Genomic DNA, 27067 nt, shown 5'->3' with positions numbered 1-27067 from the left:
TGTAGGCCTACTTAAGTAAAACATCCCCAGTGGTGGAAAGCAATTGGTATACATTTACTCAAGTTCTAAGTCCTTAACACAACACATTTACGTGAGTATGTACATCTGTGACCAAGGCACACTAAATTAGGTAAAGATGAATCCTGCACGCTTCAGCCAGCAGAAGGTAGAAGGGCTTATCGGTGCTCAACAGGGACAACTTGCATCAGAAAAGACATAATATCCATGGGAAATTCAGGAGAGACCCTTGTTTGTTTGTTTTTGTTTGTTTTTGTTTGTAATTCAGGGGTGACTGACGTTTCGACCTTCATATTCCTCAGAGTCAAAAACATATTATTCTGCTTGACCTAATGACCTATATGCATGTCATTGATTTGGTTTCCCAAAAAACATCCCAAAAGCAGAGGGCAATGCTATGTGGCTGGGGAATGATTGGCAATAAAAACTAAGTATTCACAATAATCGACATGCTCTCATACACCAAAGAAAACCCAGCTGTTATTTCCTTTAACAGTGGCCAAACCTACCAGCACTAACTAATAGCCCACAGTAATTCAAATGGAAATGGTCCGTTCACAAGGCCAGTCATTTCCTCCCTACATTAGCCAGTGCAACGGGGGATTTGCACTTACACAGCATGCTGCTCGGAAAAAAGCATTCCACTCGCTGATTCGTGTGGGTTTCAGCCCACCCTCACACCTCTTTTATTCTTTAGAGGCTCGTGTTGAAAGAAAAAAAAAGCCTTTGGTGACGTGTAAAGGTTAAGGCTACCCAGGGACAAGAACAAATTGAGCGGGGGCAAAGGGAGGGCCACGCTCTGTGTCGCGCGGTGGCCCCTCGCCTAATTCTAGTCCACTGGCATCAACTCCTGGCCGGCAACCGTGGCTGTTCTCGTCCCCATGATGGAACAGTTACTCCTAGTTTCTTTCTTTTTCTTTTTATTACTTTTTACTTGAGTAGAAGCAGCAATGCTTGTACAAAGGTATTATTCCACTTGCCAGAATGTGAACTCAGGCATGTTGAGTACACCAACGTTGTATGTTAGAAATGTTGAGTATGGGGGTCCCCAGCATGTAGAAACTGCCAGATGATAACTTGCATGTTTTTTTCATAATTGGCATAATATGTGACCATACCATTATAGAAGGCAAAATAGGGGGTTTTCATGATGCTGAATCCATTCCAAGCACAACATAATGCTGATCTACAAGCTCACAATGTGTTGCGATGCGACGCGTTGTGAGCTTGTATTGGCGATTGTTGTACGGCATGAAGTGGAGCGAGCTTAAGCTGTTTTTTTAATCATCTGAATCTAGAAAATAAGTCAGTAGTGTAGATTGTTTATAGAAAAAAGGTGGCGATCCGGGCACACAAAATAGTTAAAAAGGAGGGAAAACAACTCAATCACGACTAATGCAGAGACTTAAACCAGCATGTTTCGTTGTGTAGATTGTCTATTTTCACTACTTTGCTTGACAGTCTCGTACGACTAAGAACATTAGTTTTAGGGACATTAAATGACGGAAAAACTAATTCTTCCCGACAGCAACTAAACATACTCGAGTATAGGCCTATGCATTCTGTTCTCCAGTGAGTCTCTCCTTCCACACATCTTGTCTCTTTGTTCACTTTCTGTTCCCTATACATCTCCTCCCAAGTGTCCATCGCTCCTGCCAGATGAGATTAATACAGCGGAGCGTATATGCGTGCCACGAGGGAATGAATGGAAGGCGTTTAAATACCAACCTGGTGAAGCTATAGTGCCGTGATATTCAGATCAAACCGCCCCAACAAATTGGAATGGATTTGTTTTTTCCCCCGTGAATTTGCAAAGTGAATATACTGCATCATTCAGTCCAATCAGCATCCAAGTCTGTCTGTCTGTCTGTCACATTGCCTTTTTTACTTCCATTGTTTCTTTTGCTTTCTCTGCCCTATCCTATCCTCTCTGGACAAGTTTGGATGGCCAAGTCATAGACCGTGACGTATGAGTAGTATGGCGGAATTGCCCTGTACGCCTGTGCTTTGTGGGGGCGTGATAGTTAAGTCACTGACTTTACCTCTGCTTTTTCAAAAGTTTCCCTTTCCATGATGTGATGGAGCGGTTGCGGTGACCACGGGGAAATAAAAAACAAAAAAAACGTGGTCAGTATGGCCAAAGACACATCGTCGCAAAATCGCGGGACCGTGTGTGTGTGTGTGTGTGTGTGTGTGAGAGAGAGAGAGTATAGAGTATAGCAGTGCTGCTGTCCAAAGTGTCCATCTGCCTTACAAGATTGCTAACAACACATGGTGTACGGCCAGACTCCTTGCTTACAGTGACTCTAACACACACAGTGACTCCCGTGCCTGTCATTAAGAACAAGACGGTAAGGTAGTATACAGCCAGCGTTCTGTCTAAAGTGCTACAAAGGTTATTACTTATTATTTTTAATAGGTGCTTAACTTATGGAGTTTGTCCTGAGGCTTGGAAGGAGGCAAAGATCATTCCTTTGCCCAAGGACAAAAAGAAACAATGCACATGTCCGGTATACCAATAGAACAGGTTAAGAAAACTAAACTGCTTGGAGTTCTACTGGACAGTGAATTGTCATGGTCGGACCATATTGATGGCATTGTAACTAAGACGGGTAGAGGTATAGCCATGGTCAGGAAGTTCTCCACATACTTGACATCCTCAGTCATGGGTCAAGTGATACAGTCATTGGTGTTTTGTCACCTTTATTATTGTCCTGTTGTATGGTCAGCGGCGACTCAAGCAGACCTGTACAAACTACAACTTGTTCAGAACCGAGCTGCTAGACTGGCACTTCATTGTTCTACTCGCACAAATATTGAATATATGCATAAACGCTTGTCCTGGTTATCTGTTCAAAAACAAACTCCATTACAGTGTCCTCATGTTTGTTAGAAATACAATTTCTAATCAAACACCAGATTACTTTTTCAAACAGTTATTAAAATCAAGTGACAGACACATAATCATAACGCCAGAATTGCCAGCCTCGGTCATTTAACACTCCCTGCTCCAAAAACGAACCTCCTTAAACAAACAGTTATGTATCGATCAATATCATTTTGGAACATGTTACCACCTCACATTAACATAACACAACATAAATTATCTTTCAAATATGCTTTAAAGGAACACTTGCTATACAGCTGACCACATGCCCATAATGCTATTCTCATTATGTTGCATTTAATTATTATAGAATAAATTGTAATTATGTATTTTCATGTATTTAACTCTGTTGAATGTATTTGTAATTACTGTATGTATTGTTTTGTATGTATTTTATATGGACCCCAGGAAGATTAGCTGTCGCCACGGCGTCAGCTAATGGGGATCCATTCAATAAACAATAACTTGACAGGCTAAGTGATTTCATCTACACCACAGACAATCAGTTGGCTTTAAGGCGAAAGAAACACGGTACAGACTTGTGTATCTATACCTTAAAAGAAACAGTAGGGGGGGGGGGGAAGAGTGTGGTATTGATTTTCAGAACCAAGGAGGACCAGCAGCTACATTTCCCGGTGTTCTACTTGTCTAACCGTGTGTAGCAGTCGTACACATATTTGGGGCACATCATTATGAAAAGATGGAAGCTGACATGTACAGTGTACACTACAGTATACAGACAGCGCAGCACGTTGTGTATGCACAAGCTAATAATGTTAGTCAGGAAAATCCACTATTGTTCAGATGCGGTCAAGGTGAATCTATATTTAGAGCCTATATACTGCACCTCGCTGTATAGCCTACAGCCAGCCCTTATGGGTGAAGCCTAAGGTGGCATACAGTGACACTCTCCACGTCACGCACACGCACGCACACACACACACACACACACACACACACCTCTCTCTCTCCCTCTAATTAATTAGTCCAGCAGTGCCTATAGTTTCTCCCGGAGGATCCTGCATGCCGGGAGCTGCCTATATGCCATAAAAAGCATAGGTGAGTTCCATTCTATAGCTATTCTGTGACTCTGTTCTAACTACCTTCCATGCAGGCTCTCTGGAGATACTTATACTTATTATTTAAGACTTTTGGTCTTGTGAAGTATACTTCTCGTTACTTGTCTTTTATCAGGGTTGTCCACTTTAAATTAAATTTATCTTGATGGCTTTACTGGCCGATGTCCAGAGAACCATTGATTGATCTTGAATGCTAGCCTTCATGTGTCTCTTACCTGTTCCCTTTGATATTGTTCTGACTGATTAACACTATTTTGGAGCAGTCTGCCCAAACTGTAAACTACTTTTGGTACCAAAAGCTTTTTAAATCTTAAAACTAAAAACAAACAAAAAATGCAAAATCTAATATATAAAAAATATTTAAAAAAAATTTATTTAAAAAAAATACTAAAACAGTCTGTAACAAGCAAAAACCAGCAAGTTTTATTGAAATTGTTCTTTTGAAAACTGTGTTGCCTTATTGTAAACTTGCTTGATGTGGTGGTTATTCATGTTCATATTGATTGTCATGTCGCTTATTGGTGTTAGTGAATCACCTGCCCATGCAGTCGTCATCAGTCACGTGATGTGACGACTAGGTTTAAAAGGGAGTTGTCACATATACTACCGATTATCACCTGATGAAGGCCGTTCACGGCCGAAACGTCGTGTTATATTTATGGTGTTTTGAATAAAAAACAAACACCTTGGAGCAAACCTGTGTGCGGACTCTCTTCTCTTCACTGGCTCTCTGGAGAAACCTCGCGTTTCGTTTTTTAATGCAGCCTTGATGGGTCTCATAATGAGGCGACTACGGTGTAGAGTAGACAGTTAGATACCGATTGCAAAAGTGGAATTTTTAAACTTTTATACTCTTTAGTCCTGCAGGGAAAGTGCAATTTTAAACTGTTAGTTAGTCTTTTATTCTTATGCCACTCTTATTTGTCATTGTCCACAGTAAGTATGTGGAAATAAACAAACTAGTCTAACTAGTCTACAGATACAGTTATACTGCTTTACAGTACATTTAGCAATTAAAAGCACTACAAGTAACTTCATGGAATAAATTATAGCCTACTTGGTTTTACTCCACATACTATATATTAAGTGTCCACTCAAGTCATTCTGTGCAGTTCACAGCTAAGCTATAGTGGGGGGAGTGGTTAGTGGGTGGGGGGAGTGTTTATGCAAGCCATTAGGGGTGGAGACAAGTATCTATTGTCACACCCATTCCTGGGCTCAGAGGTGCTAAAAACTTTGACAACTTTGAAGGGGAAATTCTCAAGTTTGGGATTTCTGGTTCAACAGGTTTCAGATGGTCATATCTTCTTCATTGTTCCCCCAATTTCAATGAGCAATACGTCATAATATGAAAGGTTACATTATGCAGTTTCATAATATGTAAAAGAAAAACTGAAAAATGACCATGGCCCCCTTGTATATCAAACCACTGTACTCGGTCACATAATTATGTGGAAACACTAGGGTATGTGTGCCTCGCTTATGAGAGCTTGTTAGAGCTTTATGAATTTCCGTATCTTTTTTGTTGTTGTTGTATGTTTATTAATATTGTGTTGTCTTTTATTGGCTTCGGCTTCGGCTGAATATATATATATATATATATATATATATGTATATATATATATATTCCACTTGCAATACTGAGCCCACTGAGTTAGGCTTAGCGGATGAACCAGCCGTGGCTTCTTAATAAGCGCCGGCAGCATCATGCATGCCCCCCCCCCCCCTCCACTTGGACGTCACCATGGTAACCAAACCACACACAGCCAGCCCACCTGCAAGCCAGGATAATCACAAGTATCAGGCATTGAGAGGACGGCGGTATAGGGTGACGTCCATTCTGTAATTTCGTCGTGTCTGACGTCTATGTCTGTCTATCTCTTTGTCCCTCTCTTTCTCCGTTTCTGTCTGGCTCTCTCTCTCTGGCTCTCTCAATTCAACTCAATTTCATTTAAGTGACAAATCACAACAATTTGTCTCGAGACACTTTACGTGTGGAGCAAAGGAACCGACAGGGAGCCAACCCAGAGCGTTTACCGTGGTAAACGAAAAACTCCCCTCTTAGGAACAAACGTCAAGCAGAACTCGACTCAGTGCTTTAACCTATTCTGGGAGGGAAACCCTTTTGGTGTTTTAAGCATTGTTATACTTTAGCTATTGAAAAATAGCAGACCTACAAGCTCATAGTGTGGCACCGAATGCCGCGCTACGAGCTTGTAGGTCTGTTTTTTTATCGTGAAAATGTGGCGCAAATCTTTGAACTTTCACAGTGAACGTTTTAATATACCTTTGCTTCTGGGGGAGTCACTGGAACAACATTATTTTCAGATGGGGGGTCGGCGGCCAATTTCATATAATTTTGGGTGTCCTTGACATGAAAATGTTTGAGAAAACTGTCAGGATTTAGAAGACAATTTGTTTATGCATTTCAAAGTTTTCAAATGCATAAAACATCTTTTGAAAATAGCTCACAATGCGTCGTATACGATATACATTTCAGCCAGTTCAAAATAGAGGACAATTTTCCATATTGCAGTATTGATACTTTTACTTAAGAAAATCCACCACGGCCTGATATTCCCGCTCATTACTGCAGGCTGCCGTTCAAGGCGCTGCGAGCCTTTGATGTCTATCTATCAACACACCCCCGCCATAAACATGCACGATTACTGGAATAATATCACCGCTTTGTAAACGGCCGCGGAGAGAAGAACCGAGGTGGGCAGATTGATGTTCCTTTAACTGAGAGAAGCTTTGTAACAAAGGGAAGCTTTTAATCATTTACCGTATCTCTCTCTCTCGGCGTCTCCAGTCATCTCCATTCTACCACACATCATTTGTGCCACACACCACCAGCTTTCTTTATATAGCACACTGGTTCTCAATCAATCAATCAATCAATCAATCAATCAATATTCCACACATCAGCTCATATAACATAACGAAATATATCACAAAAAACAGTAACAACTAGAACTGCACTCTGCCGAGTGCATACTTGCTTGTTTGCACACTAAAGCAGAGCGCGCAAGTACTTTCGACCGCTACAAACCGCTACAAACTGTCAAATCTCAGTTTCTGCCTCTATGTATATGTCATTTGTAAGTTGATTAGCGGTATACTGTGGTTACTTTGCGCCCTATGCACCGTCCCAGCCTTTTCGATGCGTATGCACCTTCCCAGCAATGACTAATGACTAGACATACGTATACATATACATATACTATATAGAGTATGTAGTTGTAATTTGATTAGCAGTATACTGTGGTTACTTGGTGCCAAAAAGTGACAGCCGTCAACCATTATTCTGTGTATGCAAATCTGTGCCTGGTTTGCTGGGACCAGATTACACAGATGACCATTTTTCTTACGTCATCGTTGAGAGCTGGGACCAGAGTACATGGTGTGTATATGTATGACTAGCTCTCAATGATGACGTACGAGAAATGGTCATCTGTGTAATCTGGTCCCAGCAAACCAGGCACAGATTTGCTTACACAGAAAAGTGGTTGACGGCTGTCACGTTGAAGAGACCGGGCGAAATTATTACTTGCGCGCTCTGCTTGCGCAAGTAATACTATCCTTGATGACAAAGCAAGGCTCTCTGTATCACTACAGTATTATGCAGCGGATGAGCTATAGCGCTAGATAACCATAATACGGTAAAGTGCTGTCAATTAATGCGCTAATGGGTATTTGATGTGACACCGTGAGCACCCACAATGTTACAGAGCTCTCCGTAATGGCGACTAAACGTGCGCGTCGTGCACTGAAACTCTAATTAAGCACGGCGTGTTGAAAGAGGGCTCTGGCAGCCACAGCCCTGCAGGGCACTCTATAAACGACCGCGTGTGATGTCGTCTGTACGTCGTCACTGTCGGGGTGGAAACCTTGTATGTCCAAAACCATAGACATATATAAAGGCTAGGTGGCTCAAGGCGGAGCCTCTGACGTAGTTCACCCGGCGGCCATCTTGCTGAGGGGCTGCAGTACAGTATGTTCTATGGCAGCTCAAACTAAAAGAGTCACAACTTGCTCAAATCTTGACGGCTTTACAAACGGGTTGGTTTCATACAAACGTTATCAACGTGGCTATGATTCAGAAGAACAAACCAAACCGTTTGAAAATCGGTTGAAAATTGAGCAAGTTATGGTTATTTAAAAAGTACATGCCCCATAGACACAATGTTATGCTGCCCCATTGGCCAGCAGCGCGGGTGAGCCAACTAGCTTTCATATATATATATATACATACAGATATATCTATCTACAGTGTGTCCAAAACTGTTACTTTTCAGGAAATGGAAGGAAAAAATTATAACTGCATGTTCCATATGGGTCCAAGTATTCACAAAATCCGTGTTAATGGAGGCGTGAAAGCGTAGCCAATAACATCACAGGGAAAAAAAGGTATTTTTGACCGCATGCATTCAGCTTGTGTAGTATAGGTGGCCTTACTTCAATCATGCCTCTATTGCATTCAGCTTGCGTGGTAGGTGGCCTTACTTCAGTCATGCCTCTAGACATGCATTCAGCTTGTGTGGTAGGTGGCCTTACTTCAGTCATGCCTCTATTGCATTCAGCTTGCGTGGTATAGGTGGCCTTACTTCAGTCATGCCTCTAGACATGCATTCAGCTTGTGTGGTAGGTGGCCTTACTTCAGTCATGCCTCTATTGCATTCAGCTTGTGTGGTAGGTGGCCTTACTTCAATCATGCCTCTATTGCATTCAGCTTGTGTGGTAGGTGGCCTTACTTCAGTCATGCCTCTAGTCATGCATTCAGCTTGTGTGGTAGGTGGCCTTACTTCAATCATGCCTCTATTGCATTCAGCTTGTGTGGTAGGTGGCCTTACTTCAATCATGCCTCTATTGCATTCAGCTTGTGTGGTATAGGTGGCCTTACTTCAGTCATGCCTCTATAGTCACATTCAGCTTGTGTGGTAGGTGGCCTTACTTCAATCATGCCTCTATTGCATTCAGCTTGCGTGGTATAGGTGGCCTTACTTCAGTCATGCCTCAATTGCATTCAGCTTGTGTGGTAGGTGGCCTTACTTCAATCATGCCTCTATTGCATTCAGCTTGTGTGGTAGGTGGCCTTACTTCAGTCATGCTTCTAGTCATGCATTCAGCTTGTGTGGTATAGGTGGCCTTACTTCAATCATGCCTCTATTGCATTCAGCTTGTGTGGTAGGTGGCCTTACTTCAGTCATGCCTCTATAGTCACATTCAGCTTGTGTGGTAGGTGGCCTTACTTCAATCATGCCTCTATTGCATTCAGCTTGTGTGGTGTAGGTGGCCTTACTTCCGTCATGCCTCTATAGTCACATTCAGCTTGTGTGGTAGGTGGCCTTACTTCAATCATGCCTCTATTGCATTCAGCTTGTGTGGTATAGGTGGCCTCACTTCAATCATGCCTCTAGTCACAAACAAATAGAAAGGAACCTTCATTTAACCACCATCGGGTGAACCAATATTCTCCAGTGCTTTGCTCCATGCTCGCTCACCCCTCTAGAGACCAGAAAACACGCTATAGCTGCAGGGCCAGGCTATATGGTTCCCTCTGCCATCGGTGTGTGCAATGGTGCGGGCTCACGCGTGAGAATCGGTGAACTTTAATGCACATTGTCTCTAAAGTGCTTTGGAGACACTAGGCACGATAAATGCACCATTTAACCATTCTACCCTTTTGGGACTCCTTCCATTCGGGGGTTATGCTCATAAAGCTGTGCGACGATGGTACCGTTATGTGACGTTTCGAAGCTCTCCGATTGCAGCAACAATTAAACTGTGCCGCTGTCGGGAGTTGGATCTCCACTCAGAACCCTGTGTGGATGCTCAGCCATCCACTGCAGAACACTGTGTAGCCACCCAGAGCTAAATTGATCCCTGTGGGTGCTTTTACATCCATTTCAACTAGCACAGAACCGTGTTGGAGACGACTGCTGCAGGCTTGACTTGATAATTGCAGCTCTGAAATTATCAAAGATTTTTTTTCTTCTGTGTGGAAAAAGTGGTCAGAATGGGTACAGGCTTTAGTTTAGAGACTATTGGTCCAACTGTCATTAGATCGACAACCTATACCTCAAACCCTAACCTATAACTATCCATCCATCCATCTTCAACCGCTTATCCGTAGTCGGGTCGCGGGGGCAACAGCTCCACCAGAGTGCTCCAGACACATTAGTGACTTCCTCCTGGGGGAGACGTTCCAAGGCCAGTGAGTCAATGTGTTTCCTCCAACTGCGCCTTGGTCTGCCCCGGGGGTCTCCTCCCAGTGGGACGTGCATCGAGGACCTCCCTAGGGAGACGCCCGAGAGGCATCCTAACCAGATGCCCCGAACCCCCTCAGCTGGCTCCGTTCCAGGCGAAGGAGCAGCGGTTCTACTCCGAGTCTCTCTCGTGTGACTGAATTAATACTGGCATAAAATAAAATAAAAATCTTCTTCAACAATGATGGCGAAAGCAAACATTCTTTGTTCCTTACTTACACATGTACAATTGTACGGCACAAAACACGGAAGTCCTTTAAACCAGAAACCTAACCGCATGCACGGGAGCAGCGCATGGTCGACCACATGTCCGACCGTCGTTTACGCATGTCGGTCTGTTGGTGTGTCTAATCTGCGTGTGGCGTGTTGCATCTCGTCAGAATACATGTTGTAACTCAGGGAGCGACACGTATACTGTATTGAATTCTACAATTTAATGTTCATTTATATTGTACATGAAGTACAGGCAACACAGTGTACACCTAGCAGCTGCCTCCTGTATAGACAATACCCGGCAGTTAATGGCCATCTATATATAGAAAGGCTGAACCATAATGCTAAGTCGGCACATCACGATACGAAATAAACTGCATTAGTAAATGGCACTGCACATTTTGAGGAGGTGAATTGTTCCTGCAGTGTGCGTCTATACTGGCCATGGAGAGAGGATAATATTGGCCCCATTTGCTCAACCATTATTGAACGCACACAATTTACAATGTAGGCATTTTGCTAACACTCTTCTCCAGTGAGAACACACGTGTTTGTTTGAGAAGTGGATAAGCAAAGTAAGCACTCTGGTCAACAAACAGCGAGGTAAATGGTCACATAAGTAGAGTGTATAAATGCAGTGCCTCAAAGAAACTAGGATACCGTGGTAAACAATTAACCTATAGCATCTGTATCCTACTATAAATGCGCCACGTCTCTGCGTACGTGCGTGCATACGTGTGTGTGTGTACGGTTGTAATGCACGTAACTTGAGAACCGTTAGACCCACCGACTTCACATCCGACACACGCGTTCCACCCCCCCACAGGGAGTGCAGTGCCAGGTATTGAGTCGGTCGGTCGCACGGTTCTCCAGAACCACCACAAAAGGCTCTGGTCAGACTCTGCCAGTGGGCCTAATGAGGCCAACTCCTTTCACCTGGGCCAGGCTCTGCCAGTGGGCCTAATGAGGCCAATTCCTTTCACCTGGGCTAGGCTCTGCCAGTGGGCCTAATGAGGCCAACTCCTCCTGCCTCCGCTCCACTCACCGATGAGCTCCTTGTTCCGGACGTCCAGGGCCATGTTCCGCAGCGCGGTGGCCACGGCGCACACCACCCTGTCGTTGTCTATCCTCAGCAGCTCCACCAGGATGGGGAGGCCCTTCTCCTTGCGCACCGCCGCGCGGATGTACACCGACCACTGTGGAGCACGCACGCATGGCAGGGGAGACACACACACACACACACACACACACACACACACACACACACACACACACACACACACACACACACACAGGAGGAGACCACGGTTAATATTATGGAGTCAACCACAACTGCAAACTTGTTGTGATATTCTACTACAGCCTGAACACACATTCTGTCAGACAGCTCGCAGCATGGCTCGTTAGTCAATAGACTTCAAAGCCACTATATTTGTAGCCTTGGAAACTGTTTTTATTTCCAGCGAGAGAGAGAAAAAGTCTGTGACCGAGTCCACTTAAATTCGGTAGCGCAAACGTTGATCACTCTCTGCTGATTTCTGATTGTCTGCACCTTTGTTAAATTGACGCTGTAATTAATAGTCATGTCGCGCAGCTGCGTCTAGATTCTCCCGGTGGATCCTGCTGGGAGCCGCCTATGCCATAGAAAGCATAGGTGGACCCCAGGCTACTATATTTGTGAAAACTACAAATATGGTGTCGATAAAGACCGTGATGGAGTCCGACATACGTGGCTGGTTATAAGACTCACCCGTGGCTTCCCTGTGAGGTTAGGGTTAGGTTAGGGTTATTGTTAGTAATGTCCGACACACGTCACTATTTATCACACTGTATTCCTATCAGAAATGCATTAATCAGATGGTATTTCTGTCAGAAAGGCAGTTACCAGACTGGAAATTATGTCAAAAAGGCAGTTAACAGACTGATAATTCTGTCAGAAAGGCAGTTACCAGACTGCTATTTCTGTCAGAAAGGCATTGATCACAATGCAGGTTTCTGTTGCAGGAAATGCAGGAACGAAGGTTAGCCGTGGAAAGACAGAATACAGTACATTGTGCGTGAATGAGAGGAACCCAAGTGGAACAGTGATGTCACAGGGAGTAGACGTCAAGTACTTAAGGTCAACATTTAAGTAGGGGTCAACATTTCAGAGCAATGTAGAGTGTGGAAAAGAAGCCTCGCCACTACTATGTATGTCAGAAGCCACTGGCATAGGAAAGAATATATATTATAAACACATCTTTCGACTCATCGTTACACATATTTGAAACATAAATTACATACCAGGCTACTGTATGTATGTATGTATGTGCAGTGCTGGGCAATATTACTCAAGAGAGTAATTTGTTACTCCTTAAAAAGTAAGAATATTATATTACTTAAGGGATCCTACAACAACACAATCTGTTTAGTCAGCTATACTTTTAGAACTGAATCCAATTGTATTAAATAAGAGTCGGCAATCAGTTTAAAAGGTCTATACAATAAAGCAGCAATCTCTCTCGACCTTTACAATTAAATGTTTTGAAATGGCAGCCAACAAAACAAAAACAAAAAAGTAATATGTAATTGTTTTTTTTACAAAGTTAAACCACTGTCCCCAGTCACACATGGTATAACTGTGTAATACCTCTTACTTTACACGTTACTGGGGAAAGTAAATAATATTACAGTAATATATTACTAGTAACTAGTTCCTGCCCAACATTGTGCACAGTATAGTGTATTATAAAACAAATATAGTGTGTGCAACTAAGGAGGTTGTGAAAGAAATGTTTCATAAAAATATATCACACACCTAACACCGGAGGTTTTATACCCTAACACCCCACAATGACAACTTCCACCCGCAAGTGAGAAGATCACAGTGGGCAAGTTGAGGCTGTGGATTGACCTATGTGTCTGAGCCTGAGGTTCTGACGCACGTCAGTGAAAAACTACGTTGTCAGTGCCACACACGCAGACGTGTGGTGTGCATACGAAAGCTTTTTACCTACTAATTGCCTAAATATTCTGTATTCTACAAGCTCGTCGTAGCACGCTACGAGCTTGTAGATCTGCTATTTTTGAAAAGTCGTGAAAATGTGTCACAAATCTTTGAATATATATATTTCAGAGCGAACATTTTTAACTAAAATATTGGCTTCCCTGGAACTACATATTTTGAGATGGGGGTCCGTGGCACAATAGAGATAATTCTGGGGGTCCTTGACATGAAAAAGGTTGAGCACCACTGAGATAGAAACATGGGTTTTTCTGAAAACTTTAGGATTTTTAAGCCTTTTTTTTTTAAATCGACCTCAGTACAAAATGGGAAGTGAAAAATGTGTGTGTTCTACTTGGAGACCAAACTAGCAGCTCCTGCTCATGTCAAACATGCTATTAGTCTGGGGCAGTTTGCAGCACTGCGTATAGACTGACTAATGACACTGTGTGGGAAGACTGTGCGAGCCTTGCTCCACCACACAGCCTAGGACAGGCACACTTTCTTTGACTCGAGAGCTACTTTCAAAATGACCAGCTGAACAAGATCTATATACCCACCGAAATAATGTATTATACAATCTCTAAAAAAATTGTTTAAATATGTACCTGAGGGGGCTTTGGAATAGCTGGAGCTGGCGTTACATAGTAAAGACAAATGCATTTGAATGGGAAATAGAGGGGCTATTTTTCAAAAGCTAAGTATAGAATGGGTCAAGCTCTATACATGAGATATCTCGACGTTGGCACACACACACACACACACACACACACACACAGACACAGCGAATGGCAGCAGCAGTGTGCGGTAATTGAAATAGAAAATGGGATTTCCTGGAGTCCACCTGTACCCCTTCCTCTCCTTTTCTCCCATGTCTGTTTCTATCTGGCCGTGTCTTCCATTCCTCCTCCTCTCTCTCTCTCTCTCTCTCTCTCTGTTATGCAGAGCCAAGGGGGGAATATAGAATGGAATGCAACGCGGGAGCTTCTCGACAAGCCTAAATCACATCCGCGGCACACCTCCCTCCCTCCCACACACATTTACAAGACCCCAGAGACATCCCTCTATCTCTCTCTCTCTCTCTCTCTCTCTCACTCTCTGTAGAGCTCTCTCTCTCACCGTTTGAACCGTTTTGTTGAGAGGGGACTCAACATATACCTGCATATATGCATGCAGTGCTGGAGAAAAGAAAAGTAGGCCTATAGGTCTACTACATTTTATTTTATAGCAATACCACCTCATAGAAATATACTCTGTTACAAGTAAAATAAAAAGTCTAGTATCCAGTACAAAAGTAGTAGCGTCGGAATGTATTCTTAATGTACCAAAAGTAAAAGTAAAACATATTTATAAATATTATATTTTATATTCTGAAAATAGTATAGTATAGTATAGTGCTGAAGAGGTTTGTTTGTGAAATACTAATAAATTAGTAATTTAACTCTACACAGGAACTAAAGTTACAGAATGTTTGTAGTGGAGTAAAAGTACAATAGTAAGTAAATAAATGATACTTACTATTGCTATTATTATAGCAATAGTAATAATAATTAACAGTAATAATCAGTAATAGTAAAAATCATCGCGAGGTATAATGATACAACATTGTGGCTCCCGGTTTTTGTACGGAGTATAAAACAAATAGACAATACATATAAATGAACAAAAATACAATGCAAGGAAAGGAAGAAGCCAGCTAGCTTATTTGGAATCCTTTCCTGTGTGGAAGAGGTCATTGATTTAAAATGTTATGTTGAGTTTGAGTATTTTGGACACAGACATGTATGGCCTGGATTCCAGCCTGCTTCGCGTGCACACGGGCTAACAGAAATGTCTCTGTTTATCTCAGTCAAGGGTAAAAATGCTTTCAGTGCGGCACGCTTTTGGCCAAATGCCTGAATTCCATTATATACAAAGGCTGAAAGGTTGACAAATGTTGTGCCATGATAGAGCGCCCACTTCAAGATTTGTGTTGTTAAAAGGTTACAGAAGTATTCCAATTTGTTCAGCAATGTGTATTTCCCATACAGAAAATAGAACGGACTGCCGATGCACCCTTTACTTAACCCATTCTGACCTGAGATCAGATTCATACGAGGTTTCCACTGGACACACACTGGTCTGATGAACCCATTCTGACCTGAGATCAGATTCTAAAAATGTCACAGTCGTTCTTCGATTTTTCAAAAATAGCAGATCTACAAGCTCGTAGCGCGCCACTCGGTGGCGCGCTATGAGCTTGTAGATCTGCTATTTTTCAATAGCTAAAGCATAACATGATGCTAACACCAAAACGGGTTCCCGTTCAGAATGGGTTAAGAGACTGACACGGGAGTTCCCACTCCCACAGAACAAACCCAAACCCGTCTCCACTTGCGGTAGAATGGCTCCTGAACCCCTCCCGCTCTCACTCAAAATCACTCCCACTCCCGTCGTTTTGTTGTCATTATAGGAAAGGCGATGGGGTTCTGTCTGTGGTCTCTTTAGATTACCGTGTCTCGTGCGGGTTTTAATCCAAGCGATATGGCACCAGGAACAGTTCATCTGTGGTAATATAATGATTGATGTCATCCCAACTCAAATTGACTTCCCGTCCCGATCCTGGGAGTAATACAAATTCAATCCAATCCCGCGGGAATCCCACAGGACCGAGGACATGTCTACTGTATATCCACTAAAGCACAAACTATACAACTTTCCTGTTCTACCCCGGGTTTGGACCCGGGTCTCCCGCACAGTTCTACCTTTCTTTCTTTTTTTTACCAGTGAGCTAATAGAGCTGCTGCTAGCTAGTTAGCTCCTGCTAGCTCTGGGGAGAAATAAAACACACGCACGCATGCACGCAAACAAACACTACTAGAGCTTTAAGAAATGCAACAACAACTGACTTCAAGCTGTGTGTTGCAGTTAGGCCATACAGTCAGGGGATGATTATCTGTAGCGATATATTCATGAATGTCCGTTGCAGCGTTTCAAGGTCTGCTCAGGGTTATTATTCCAAGCTTATACTTTACAGTATGATATGAGGCAGAGAGTGTGGGCCACACTAGCCTCATGTTAGTGTGATGGAACAGCTCATAGCAACACACTAATGACCTCATTACGCCAGCATAAAAACCACCCGTCACTGTGGGCTGAAAAGACCTGGAATGTCCCAAAACCCTTCGTTTTTCATCATTATTTAACAATCACACCCGTGTGAAGTGAGGGGGCGCTATTATCACCGTGCATCATCATGACATAAAATAGACACTATATGCATTTTTGCTCAGACACTATATGACGTGACATTTTCCATTCATTGTCAATGGGAATGTAATGTCCGTGAAAGACGAAACTCTACACTAATCACTGAATATAGGAGCCCCTCAAAAAAGAAAAACATTTCAAAATGGTGAAATAGCAGTGGAGAGAGAGAGAGAGTGGAGAGACCTTAAGGACTACTAATGTGTGTATATGCCGGCAGCTATACCGAGTTGACCTCGACATAGAACTGTGCGTGCGTGCGTGCTGATTTAAATGCATTTGAATAATTGCTGCTATTCGTCTTGTTGTTATACCAGGTGACTGCTAAACCTGAAGAAAGTGCTGCTATTTGCTTCAAAAGCTGAGGTACCCTTAGCTACTAATATACCGGTAACTATTCCTAAAAGCAAATGAACATTGTCATGGTTTTGTAAGATAGTTCTTCTAAAGTGCAATGTGACACAGCTGTGTTTACTATAGGGATGCACAATTAATCTAGCCTGGCACAGCCACACTTCACCCGCCCCTATTGCATATGCATATGCCCCGACCCACGTAGCCCAGTGCAGTGGTATATTAGTATCGCAACGCGAGGCTACGATTAATCGGTGCACCCATACTGTTTACACAATTCTTGTGTGCTGTTGTTGAATACGCTACAGGAGAAACCCCGTTTTTTTTAAACGAGCTTCAAACATCGGAAACTTTTTACTTTATCTCCTCTACCATGTTCTGATTCTCTCCTTTATTCTCTTTTAATTGTACATAATTTCCCAGTTTTTGAGAGAGAGATAAATCATTTGAATCTACTGTTAATAACTCATCACTTCAATATGTTCTGGGGAGAACAGTCCAAATGCAGGTTTGGCAGCAAAATACGTGTGGAGTTGTCATCAACTGAGGGACAGCCCAGTGGACAGAAGAGACAGGTATATCTGTCTGAACAGGGTCATTAAGTTGCGGTTATGTTTCTGTTTGTTAATTCATTTTCATTGTTACAGTATTGCTTGTTGTTCATTATTGCTGGGATGTTTGTTGTCTCGGTGTGCGCAGAGAGTTGTTGTCTCTGTGTGCGCAATGTTGACTTTTGTTTTGTTGTATGTATGCTTTGGCAACAGTTTATCATGCCAATAAAGCCTTTTGAAATTGAATTGAGAGAGAGAGAGAGAGAGAGAGAGAGAGAGAGAGAGAGTTTTGGTCTGTTTGGACCAGTACTTATTTCTTCCGCCATACAGAGTGTATTTATAAACTTGTATACCTTCCAGCTCCCGGCGGCCAGGTTCTGCAGCGCCCCGGCGGCTCCCTCCAGGGTGTCGGGGTTGGAGCACTCGGACAGCAGGGTGAGGTAGGGCTTCACGATGGTGGGGTGCCACAGCATCTGCACCCCTTTAGGGGGGTCCGCCGCGTCCGGGAAGGGCCCCACGCCGTCCCACTGGGTACGAGAGAGAGACACAGACAAGACCACACAACGTCACAATGCAGTCAGTATATTCACCACGCCGTCCCACTGGGTACGAGAGAGAGACACAGACAAGACCACGACGTCACAATGCAGTCAGTATTCACCACGCCGTCCCACTGTGTACGAGAGACACAGACAAGACCACGCAACGTCACAATGCAGTCAGTATTCACCACACCGTCCCACTGTGTACGAGAGACACAGACAAGACCACACAACGTCACAATGCAGTCAGCATTCACCACACTGTCCCACTGTGTACGAGAGACACATATCACAACGTCACAATGGAGTCCATATTTATGCCTTCGATGCATCGTTTTTGGACTCATTCATGAAGTGATCGCAAACAGCTGATCCTTAATTGCTTAATTTCGTTCCTAGTTGATGGCTGAAATCAATCTGGCACGCCCTATGAAGCCTCGCTCTCGTTTTTTTGCGACATGAACAACTGCAATACGACCAAACAACGTATTATGGAAACCATAGTTATACACGATGGAAAGCCGATAAAAGAGTTTCCCCCGCTGGCCAGCCTTTGAGCCACATTTTCACGATTTTTCTAAAAACAGCAGATCTACAAGCTCGTAGCGTGGCGGCACTCGGTGTCGCACTCATCACGGAAAACACTGACAGGTATGGCAGAGATAGTGGAGACTGCACTGACTGGAGCCCTGACCTATTTTAAAAGTCAAAGTGATTCTGGAGACACTCTGAGCTACGACTTGGCTGTCACTTTGTGATGATACGGCCGGGACGGGGGCGGGAGAGAGAGAGAGAGAGAGAGAGAGAGAGAGAGAGAGAGAGAGAGAGAGAGAGAGAGGTGGCTCCTGTGAACAGACAGACTTATAACTCTCTCTCTATCTCTCTCTCTCATTTGTATCCTCCTCTCGTCCTCACCGGAGCTCTCTTGATGCTTGAACCTCTCTTTTGGAGGGTTGTGCCCCTCGCCACTCTGCTTGGCATGCCAACCAACCCCCCACAACTCTCTCTCTCTCTCTCTCTCTACTACCTCTCTCTGTTGCACAAACTACAGTGAAACTGGGCTAAAGTGTGCTCCCTGAGAGAGAGGTGTGTGTGTGTGTGTGTGTGTGTGTGTGTGTGTGTGTGCGTGCGTGCGTGCGTGCGTGCGTGCGTGCGTGCGTGCGTGCGTGCGTGCGTGCGTGCGTGCGTGCGTGCGTGTGCGTGCGTGCGTGTGCGTGTGTGTGTGTGTGTGTGTGTGTGTGTGTGTGTGTGTGTGTGAGTGTGTGTGTACGTTTGGGATGTTTGGGCTTGGGTGTGCGTGCGTGTTGAGCTTATCCATGATGCAACTACATAATAGATCATCTCTATCTGTCGGTTGGAAAGGGCACATGTCCAAAACTTGATGGAGGATTCAAATTCCAATCAAAAGTATAGCAGTACATGGCACCTTTTCTTTTTAGTTTTAAACAATTATAGCCTACATTTTATATGTAGGCTATAATAGCATAACTTCTGAATGTAACCTGTATTGTTAACGATCATGTTAATCAAGTATTCAGGGTTTGATCCCAATGCTCTCATGTTGCTCTGGCCCAGCAAAAGATATCCATAAAAAAGTGACAGTGACAGTGACTACATGCACATTTACCGAAGTAACGTACTTAAGGAGAACCTTCAGGTACTTTAACTTTACTTTAACTTTTTCAATACTGTATACTTTGCATGCATAAACTCTTAGAGCATTATTTTACTAATGGTGAAGGGAATGCCAAATGGCCCATTCTTTTCCATGGCTGTAATGGAAGACATCATTCAAGAGAATTGCCCTTTCTGAACTCTCAGGAAGCGTAATATGCAGCATTTCATGTTGGAAGAATTGCCCTCGCTGTTTAGAAAGACACGATATACAGTAGACCGCCCCAGACGAGCCGCCCGGAAGATAATTTCCCCATTCATTTTTCGTGACGTTTAGACGTTTCAGAAAGTATTTATTTAAAGACCTGTATAAGCCTCGGACAAAGCCAACTGGGACGGTGACAACATCATGACAATAAACACACATTTTTGGGCCGAACAAATGATTAGAAAGAAGAAAAACTAAACTGTACCCTACCCTTTTTCTTTTGCTGCTTTCTAATTATTTGTTCGGCCCAAAGAATTGTGTTTGTTGTCAGTTAGGGTTAGGTTAGGGTCTTAGTTTTGTTTGTTTGTCCAAGGCTTATACAGGTCTTTAAATAAATACTTTTTGAATGTGAAAAAAAAAATTATCTTCCAGGCCGCTCATAGAGGGCGGGACTGAAACGCTCCAGTTATACTCAGTTGAGCTCAGTGTCGTAACCCATTTTTCACCCCTGTGTCAATTATCTATTCTAATGTGATCCTGGGCTCTACACACCCTCCGCCAACCTAGTCCCCATATATGGGGGACATGGGGAGAGCAACGGACTTGAACCCATGCTTCCTTCATGCCTGAGTGTCCAAGTTGCTCCTTTACACCTGACAGGGGGGAGTTTCCCTGGTTGGACGTACGTAGCGCGTGGAAGGAACACGTCTTTTCCAACCAGTTCCTTTCCCCTCCATCAGGCGAGGCAGAACCATCTAATAGAAGACTTACGACATTGAGGGGGCAGAAACCGAGCGCTCGAGCGCTGTTCATGCAGCCTGAACTGAGACAAGCTGGAGTTGGAAATACATTGTTTTTGGACTGGCAGGCCCCATGAAGTGAACGCAGTTTGCGTAACTCTGATTATACTCAGTTGAGCTCAGTGTCGCACACCAAATATAGCTTGTACATTTTTCACCAAAAAGGGCCCTTTTAGAAATGTCACCCCCTGCCCCGTCGAACATTATCTGCATGTCTCTACTTCATAGATGTGTGTATGTATAATGGGGTTGAAAGGATGCAACACATGTACACATGTACGCGACATGTGAAACTGGGGGAGTTTGATTTATAACACAAACAAGCTCGTCTGTTTTGTACTGCCTGCGTGCGTGCGTGCCCCAGTAGCCCATAAGCAGTGTTTAGGTCCAGTTTAGCACCCCCTCCACCTCCTCCTCTTGTCCTTGCTGTCTCTACGCCTAATAAATGATTAACGAGAATACATTACAGACTGCTGTACTCTATCTCTCTCTCCCCAACACACGCACTCTCTCTCTCCTCTCTGTCTGTAACAGGCTCTTGGCGCCTATCTGCCTCATTTTTTGTTCTCTCTCTCTCCCTCTCTCCCTCTCCCTCCCTCTCCCTCTCTCTCTCTCTCTCTCTCTCTCTCTCCCTCTCTCCCTCTCTCTCTCTCCCCCTCTCCCTCCATCTGTTCGCCTTACTGTCTGGCTCTCTCTTTCAGTCTCTCTCCCTAAAGACCATGTGCTGAATCACGCACGCACAGCGCTGGCGGGTCAGCCGTGCATTTAGCCTATACGAGAACACGAGGAGCGTTGCACAGAGAGAGAGAGAGAGAGAGAGACGCGTGACCCTCTCAGCAGGAGATGGAGGTGGAGGAGAGAACAGAGGAGGGAGAGAACAGAGGGAATAGGAAGATATATATGCAGTGCTTTCAACCGGAATGAACATGTGACGGGTGATGCACACCTCGGCAAAGAATAACTAGGAAAGTTGCTCACTTAATGCATTATAGAAGCACTTCTCAACCTAGCTAGCGGAATAATAATTAGATTTACGTTCATCTATGCCCAACCAGTGTGTGTGTGTGTGTGTGTGTGTGTGTGTGTGTGTTTACTGGGAGATATAACATTGTTGCACAACTCCCCTCAGATCGATCATTCAATCAACACCTTTAGCTGCCCGCCCATCCATCCAATCTACCCACCCATCAATGAAAATGTGACTCACACCTCAACAAAGGAAAACTGTAGCCAATCGACAAACGAAAGTGTCGCTCCCAAGCCTTGATCTCCCACATAATGCATTATAGAAGCAGCCTCTGCACTTCTCCTAGCTAGCGGAATAACAACTTGATTTTCATTAATCGGTGTGAGCGTGTGCCCATCCATCCATCTTCATGGATGCCAAACTCACACCGGTTTGTTTGTTCATGAGCTGGTCACTGAGCTCTCATTGACTCCAGTGCATTCTGCCAAACTTCCGGGTAGTTTGGCTCCCATGAAAGCGTCCATGAAAGCGTCATGACACAGCCCGGTCACTGGAACAACATATGTTCAGATGGGGGTCGACGACCAAATGCAGATAATTCTGGGGGCCCTTGACATGAAAAAGGTTGGGCACCACGGACAAAGAAACACGGGTTTTTCGTCCTCAGGTCTAAATGGGTTAAAACCAGGCCCCCAGTAAAGGCTATCCAACATTGAAGCTGCCACTACCTACTGGCTCGCTCGAGCCATTGAGTTATAATTGTACTTCCGGCAGTCTTCTGGGTGCTTCAAAACGACACCGAGCAACTTCTATTGAAATTGAGCTAACGCTCCGGTTGGGTCTCTATCATATTATTACTCTATATGGTCTAAAGCTCTACGGTCCCTCCCTCACCTGGTCGGCTCCCTTCTTTTTCTTCTTCTTCTTCCCCCAGCATCCGGAGCTCTCGCCGTTGGAGTCACACAGCAGGCCGTCCAGCTCCTCGCTGCCGCCGCCCTGCTGGCCGTGGGACGTCTCTGCGGCCAGGCGATACGACAGGTTCCGCAGGATGCACACACAGTTCTCTATGGTCTGGAAGAGACGGAGGGACGGGAGGGGTAAGTGAGGGAGAGATGCTAACCCATACGTATACAGTGATGGAATAACCGCTCCAATGATTTACTGAAGTAAAAAAAAGTAAATACTGTACAAATACAACAATGTAGAAAATACTGGCTTCCACTCATATTCCTCTCTCGTTAGAGGTTTATTTTGCTCTTTATGGAGGACATTGTGTGTCTTTATCACTGTATTTGTACAACCTCTGTAGCACCCCATAGCGATGATTTGATTGGCTCCGCAAGGTACACGTTGAAGATGAGAAGTGAGGGCAGAAAAGTGAAGACGCCAAAAGTGATTGACTGGGATGACTTCTGTGACTTTTTTGTGACTTATGTCTTGTGTCCAAATTACCTCTAAAAATCACGATTTTTCGAAAATGTCCATGCTGCGAGCTTGTAGATCTGTTATTTTTGAATGGCCAACGGAAAAAACTAAAATTACATCCAAGGTTAATTCAATGCATTTGTGTGTGTGTGTGTGTGTGTGTGTGTGTGTGTGTGTGTGTGTGTGTGTGTGAGACTGTTATACTTTCAAAATGTGACATTTTTGGGGAAGAGTGAACAACAGCAACACCCAACACCGGGCCACCATGTTGAAGCTATAAGCGGATAACAGACTCCCTGCAGCTCATTGTGTATTCCGTACTGTCTGCTTTCGACTTTGAAATGAGATTAGAGTGGAGATCTGAAATGAGGAAAAATTACAGACACAACCCAGTGCATCACACCCCATTTAACACGACGTGTGCGTGCGTATGTGCGTGCACATGTGTGTGCGCGTAGTAATCGAGTGTCATTACAGAAGTCAGCTAAGTGGTTCAAAGACCTATAGTGAAATAACAAAATAGAGCATATCTGTAGTCATAATATGGACATACAGTAGCTAATGATAAATGACACAAAAAGGTTTAACTAGATAAAGTGCCCCTTGGGGCACAGGTCTCCACCAGGGCATGTCAGGTTTGTGGCCTCCTGGTGGCGCTATAATAGGCCAATGTGAAAAGGGTGTATTTTTTTCTTACGCCTTGGATTGGAATTGGATGATGTGGGGCATTTTGTTGCAAAAATGTATTTTGCAAAAAAACACCTGTTGGTGGCGCTATAACAGGCCAATGTGAAAAGGGTGGGATACATTCCTCAGCCTAGTAGGAACTTTGAAAGATTTCACGTAAATTGCACTGTGCGTTCATGATTTGAGCCTTTTTGTTCAAATCCTGCAAACTTTGAAAGCCAATGTTAGCAAATTAGGATGAAACATGAAATATCGGACGGATCCTACAGTCCAGACTCAAACTGGCTGCTGTGATTCCCCTAGTGAGCTTTAAAAGGATTGCCATGGGGCCGGGATAACCCTTTGCACGCCGGAGCGACGGACCTTTTTGCGATGACGTCATCAGAACGCGAAAGATTAAACAATGAAAACATAAGTCGGGCAACTCGCGAATCGAAGTCAAAGTGTTTTAAGTGAAAAGCAGTGGTATAGTGTGGAAGAGATCCCCTCTGGAACCTCTCTGTGGGCTAGACCTCACTCTCACAGCGACTAGTTAGCATTCCTAAACACAAAGATATCACTATAGAAAGTCTGGAGGGTTTAAACCGACTGAAGGTTGGTGTCAAAAAGACCTCATAGTCCGTTCAATAACACAGAGGGGGCTCCTGCAGTGTTTGACTCTCATTAGCGTCAAAGAGAAAGACGTCTATTTAGTTCTTTGCTTTCCTGGCTTTGGGGCAGAGAGGGGCTTCATGTTCCGTAAATATTGACAGCCTTAATTAATCCACGCTGCCATTTCGGCGTGCGCTTCGGTCCCATGTTGCTCTGCAGGACGTCTGGGGGGCCTTCGAGAACTGCTCGACAAGGTTTTTTACTTTTTCGTTTGTTTTAAAATACCCGAAACCCGCGTGAGAATGGAGGAGAGAGCCTGAGGCAAGGCAAAGGAGGAGGAGAGAGAGAGAGAGAGAGAGAGAGAGAGAGAGAGAGAGAGAGAGAGAGAGAGAGAGGTTGTACAAATACAGTGATAAAGACTGGGGGACACAATGACCTCCATGAAGAGCAAAATAAACCTTTTTTAATTAAGTATATCCCCGGCTGGTATAGGACTTAGGCTATATGTCTTAAAACGTTATAATTGCCCTCTAATTAAAAATTAAAGGCAACTTAAATATCCCTTCAGACATATACAGTAGTTCTCTACGTTTACTCAGGGGGGAGAACGACCCGTCGGAAGTTGTTATGATGGTAGTTGTCCGTGTGTGCAGCCATTCCAGTTTTGTTTGTTTTCATCATAGGGAATCATAGCTTCAAGTTGACATATTGGTTGTTCCGTTTGACCCACCAGTTTTGGAGATATGGCTTATAGAGTAATGTCTTGCAGAGAAACAGCGAGTTGAGAAAACAGGCTTGAAAGGTTCACTTCTTCAGACTCTAACATTACCCCTAGCTACATGTTTAAGCATTTATGTCGATTTCAGCTCTGACACTTATCTCACACATGCTCTATTATGTCAAGAGTCTGCCTGTGCTATTAACTCATTTTGGATGAAACATAAATACATTTAGTCGTTCTCCTCTGGTGAAAAGCTGGAGGTTGCACAATGGCAGAATGTCAGTCAAATCTAGTCACAAATGTTGTTTTGACGCTCATATTAACCTTAGGAAGCAGTAAGTTGGTTTGCATTGCTTGAAATGGCCAAACCGATGATGTCACAGGTATCCAGGTTTCTGAACTGTGTGAGTAGAGTGAGTGGTCTTACAATGAGTATTAGTGAGCACCAATTATATGAAGATAAGGTTGAAAATGGGCAAAATGGTCCTTTTGTACGCACGGCAACGGCGCGGAGTGACACATGACATGATTGGCCGACGAATCAATCTTCATTACTGCATGGCCTCCAGTGACTGGAGACAGACAGCGGAGAGGGGCGGGGCCAGCTAAACATTGATTGAGGAAGTCCATTTACTGAAACGCACCCACACATGCGCGCACGCACGCGTGCACACACACACCCCCCCACACACACACACAGGGACCAACACCAGGACACGGGCAGACCTTGAAGAGGCAGCCATCCATAAACACTGCATATTAAGTATTGACTCTCTCACGAGCACAGAGGCGCCCACGCGTACATTTGTGTTGGCATCCTTGAGAGGACATAGTCATTTTTCCTTGGAAGAGAATTTCTCATTCACTTTTTTTCCCCATAGACGTTTTAAGAAAGTATTTATTTATATAAGGACCTGTAAGCCTCGGACAAAAGCCAACTCGGATGGTATTAAACTCGTGACAATAAACGCAATTTGTTGGGCAGAACAAATACATGGGGCAAGGGCACAGCACTTTTTTTTGTTGTTTTTCTTCTGGCCCCAGGACGTATACCGGTCATATTACGGGTTGGCCTCGACCGTAGGGGGCCGCTCAAGTTATGATATGATTTTTGTGTGTTGAATCCTTGTGCCAGCATCATTCTTGTGAGAGCAACAAACGGTTGTGTAGTTTGTTGTAGTCTGTTGGTTTGTATCATGTATGTTCTGTAAAAGTGGTGGTATTAGTGCTTGTTTGTCTGTGTGTGACTCGACGGAGCGGGCGGTATAGTTGTGCTTTTTGTGGTGGGCCGGTCTGGGCCAAATTTGCGCGAAAATGACCGGGCCGAACGTTTGTCCCAGTACAGCCCTGGTTGTGACATCACGTTCTCTTTCTAGACCACGCCTTTATCCGAAGTGCTTCACAATGTGCGTTACACAGTGGTGGAAAATAACGAAGTACAATTACTTCGTTACTGTACTTAAGTACAAGTTTGGAGAATGTGTGCTTTTATTGACTACTTTTCTTTTGCTGTATTTTTACTTTTACTTCGTTACATTTACAAGGAAAAAATCGTACTTTTAATGCGCTATATTTAAAATCGGACACCTCGTTACTCGCTACAAATTAAATAATAAAATCTTATATTTGTCTTACTGGAGGAATGCGCAGTTGAGAATTGAACAGGGCTGCTCCACTCTCAGATAATAGGGGGGCGGAGTTGTGTTCTGCTGCCTGGCCTGCTTTGAAGACGGCAAGACGCACACACTGTGTTTTGTCACACGCATTCAACATGGATGACGGAGACACAGTCTTTTAGCAGAAGGATTTTTTATTTTTATTTTCCCCCCCATGTGATTATAGTACAGCAGTGTTTCTCAAAGTGATGTCCGGAGACCACTTTGTCCGGAGACATGTTTCGTTCAAACCCAAG

General features: G+C 43.9%; 1 protein-coding gene across 1 annotated transcript in view; it reads right to left on the bottom strand.

Moving 5' to 3' along the window:
- The window catches only part of LOC308336688 (catenin delta-2-like), a gene marked incomplete at both ends in the record, with an annotated part of 436833 nt that overhangs the window by 113240 nt on the left and 296526 nt on the right, over positions 1-27067 (bottom strand). Inside the window, 3 exons of the mRNA XM_080794186.1 lie at positions 11512-11662; positions 17954-18127; positions 22626-22802. Coding sequence (XP_080650312.1) covers positions 11512-11662; positions 17954-18127; positions 22626-22802 — 502 coding nt within the window. The remainder of the gene's footprint in view (positions 1-11511; positions 11663-17953; positions 18128-22625; positions 22803-27067) is intronic.

This window comes from Protomyctophum bolini, assembly GCF_963924005.1.
Source record: "Protomyctophum bolini genome assembly, chromosome: 21".
Taxonomy (NCBI): domain Eukaryota; kingdom Metazoa; phylum Chordata; class Actinopteri; order Myctophiformes; family Myctophidae; genus Protomyctophum; species Protomyctophum bolini.
This window is presented reverse-complemented; position numbering and strand designations above follow the sequence as displayed.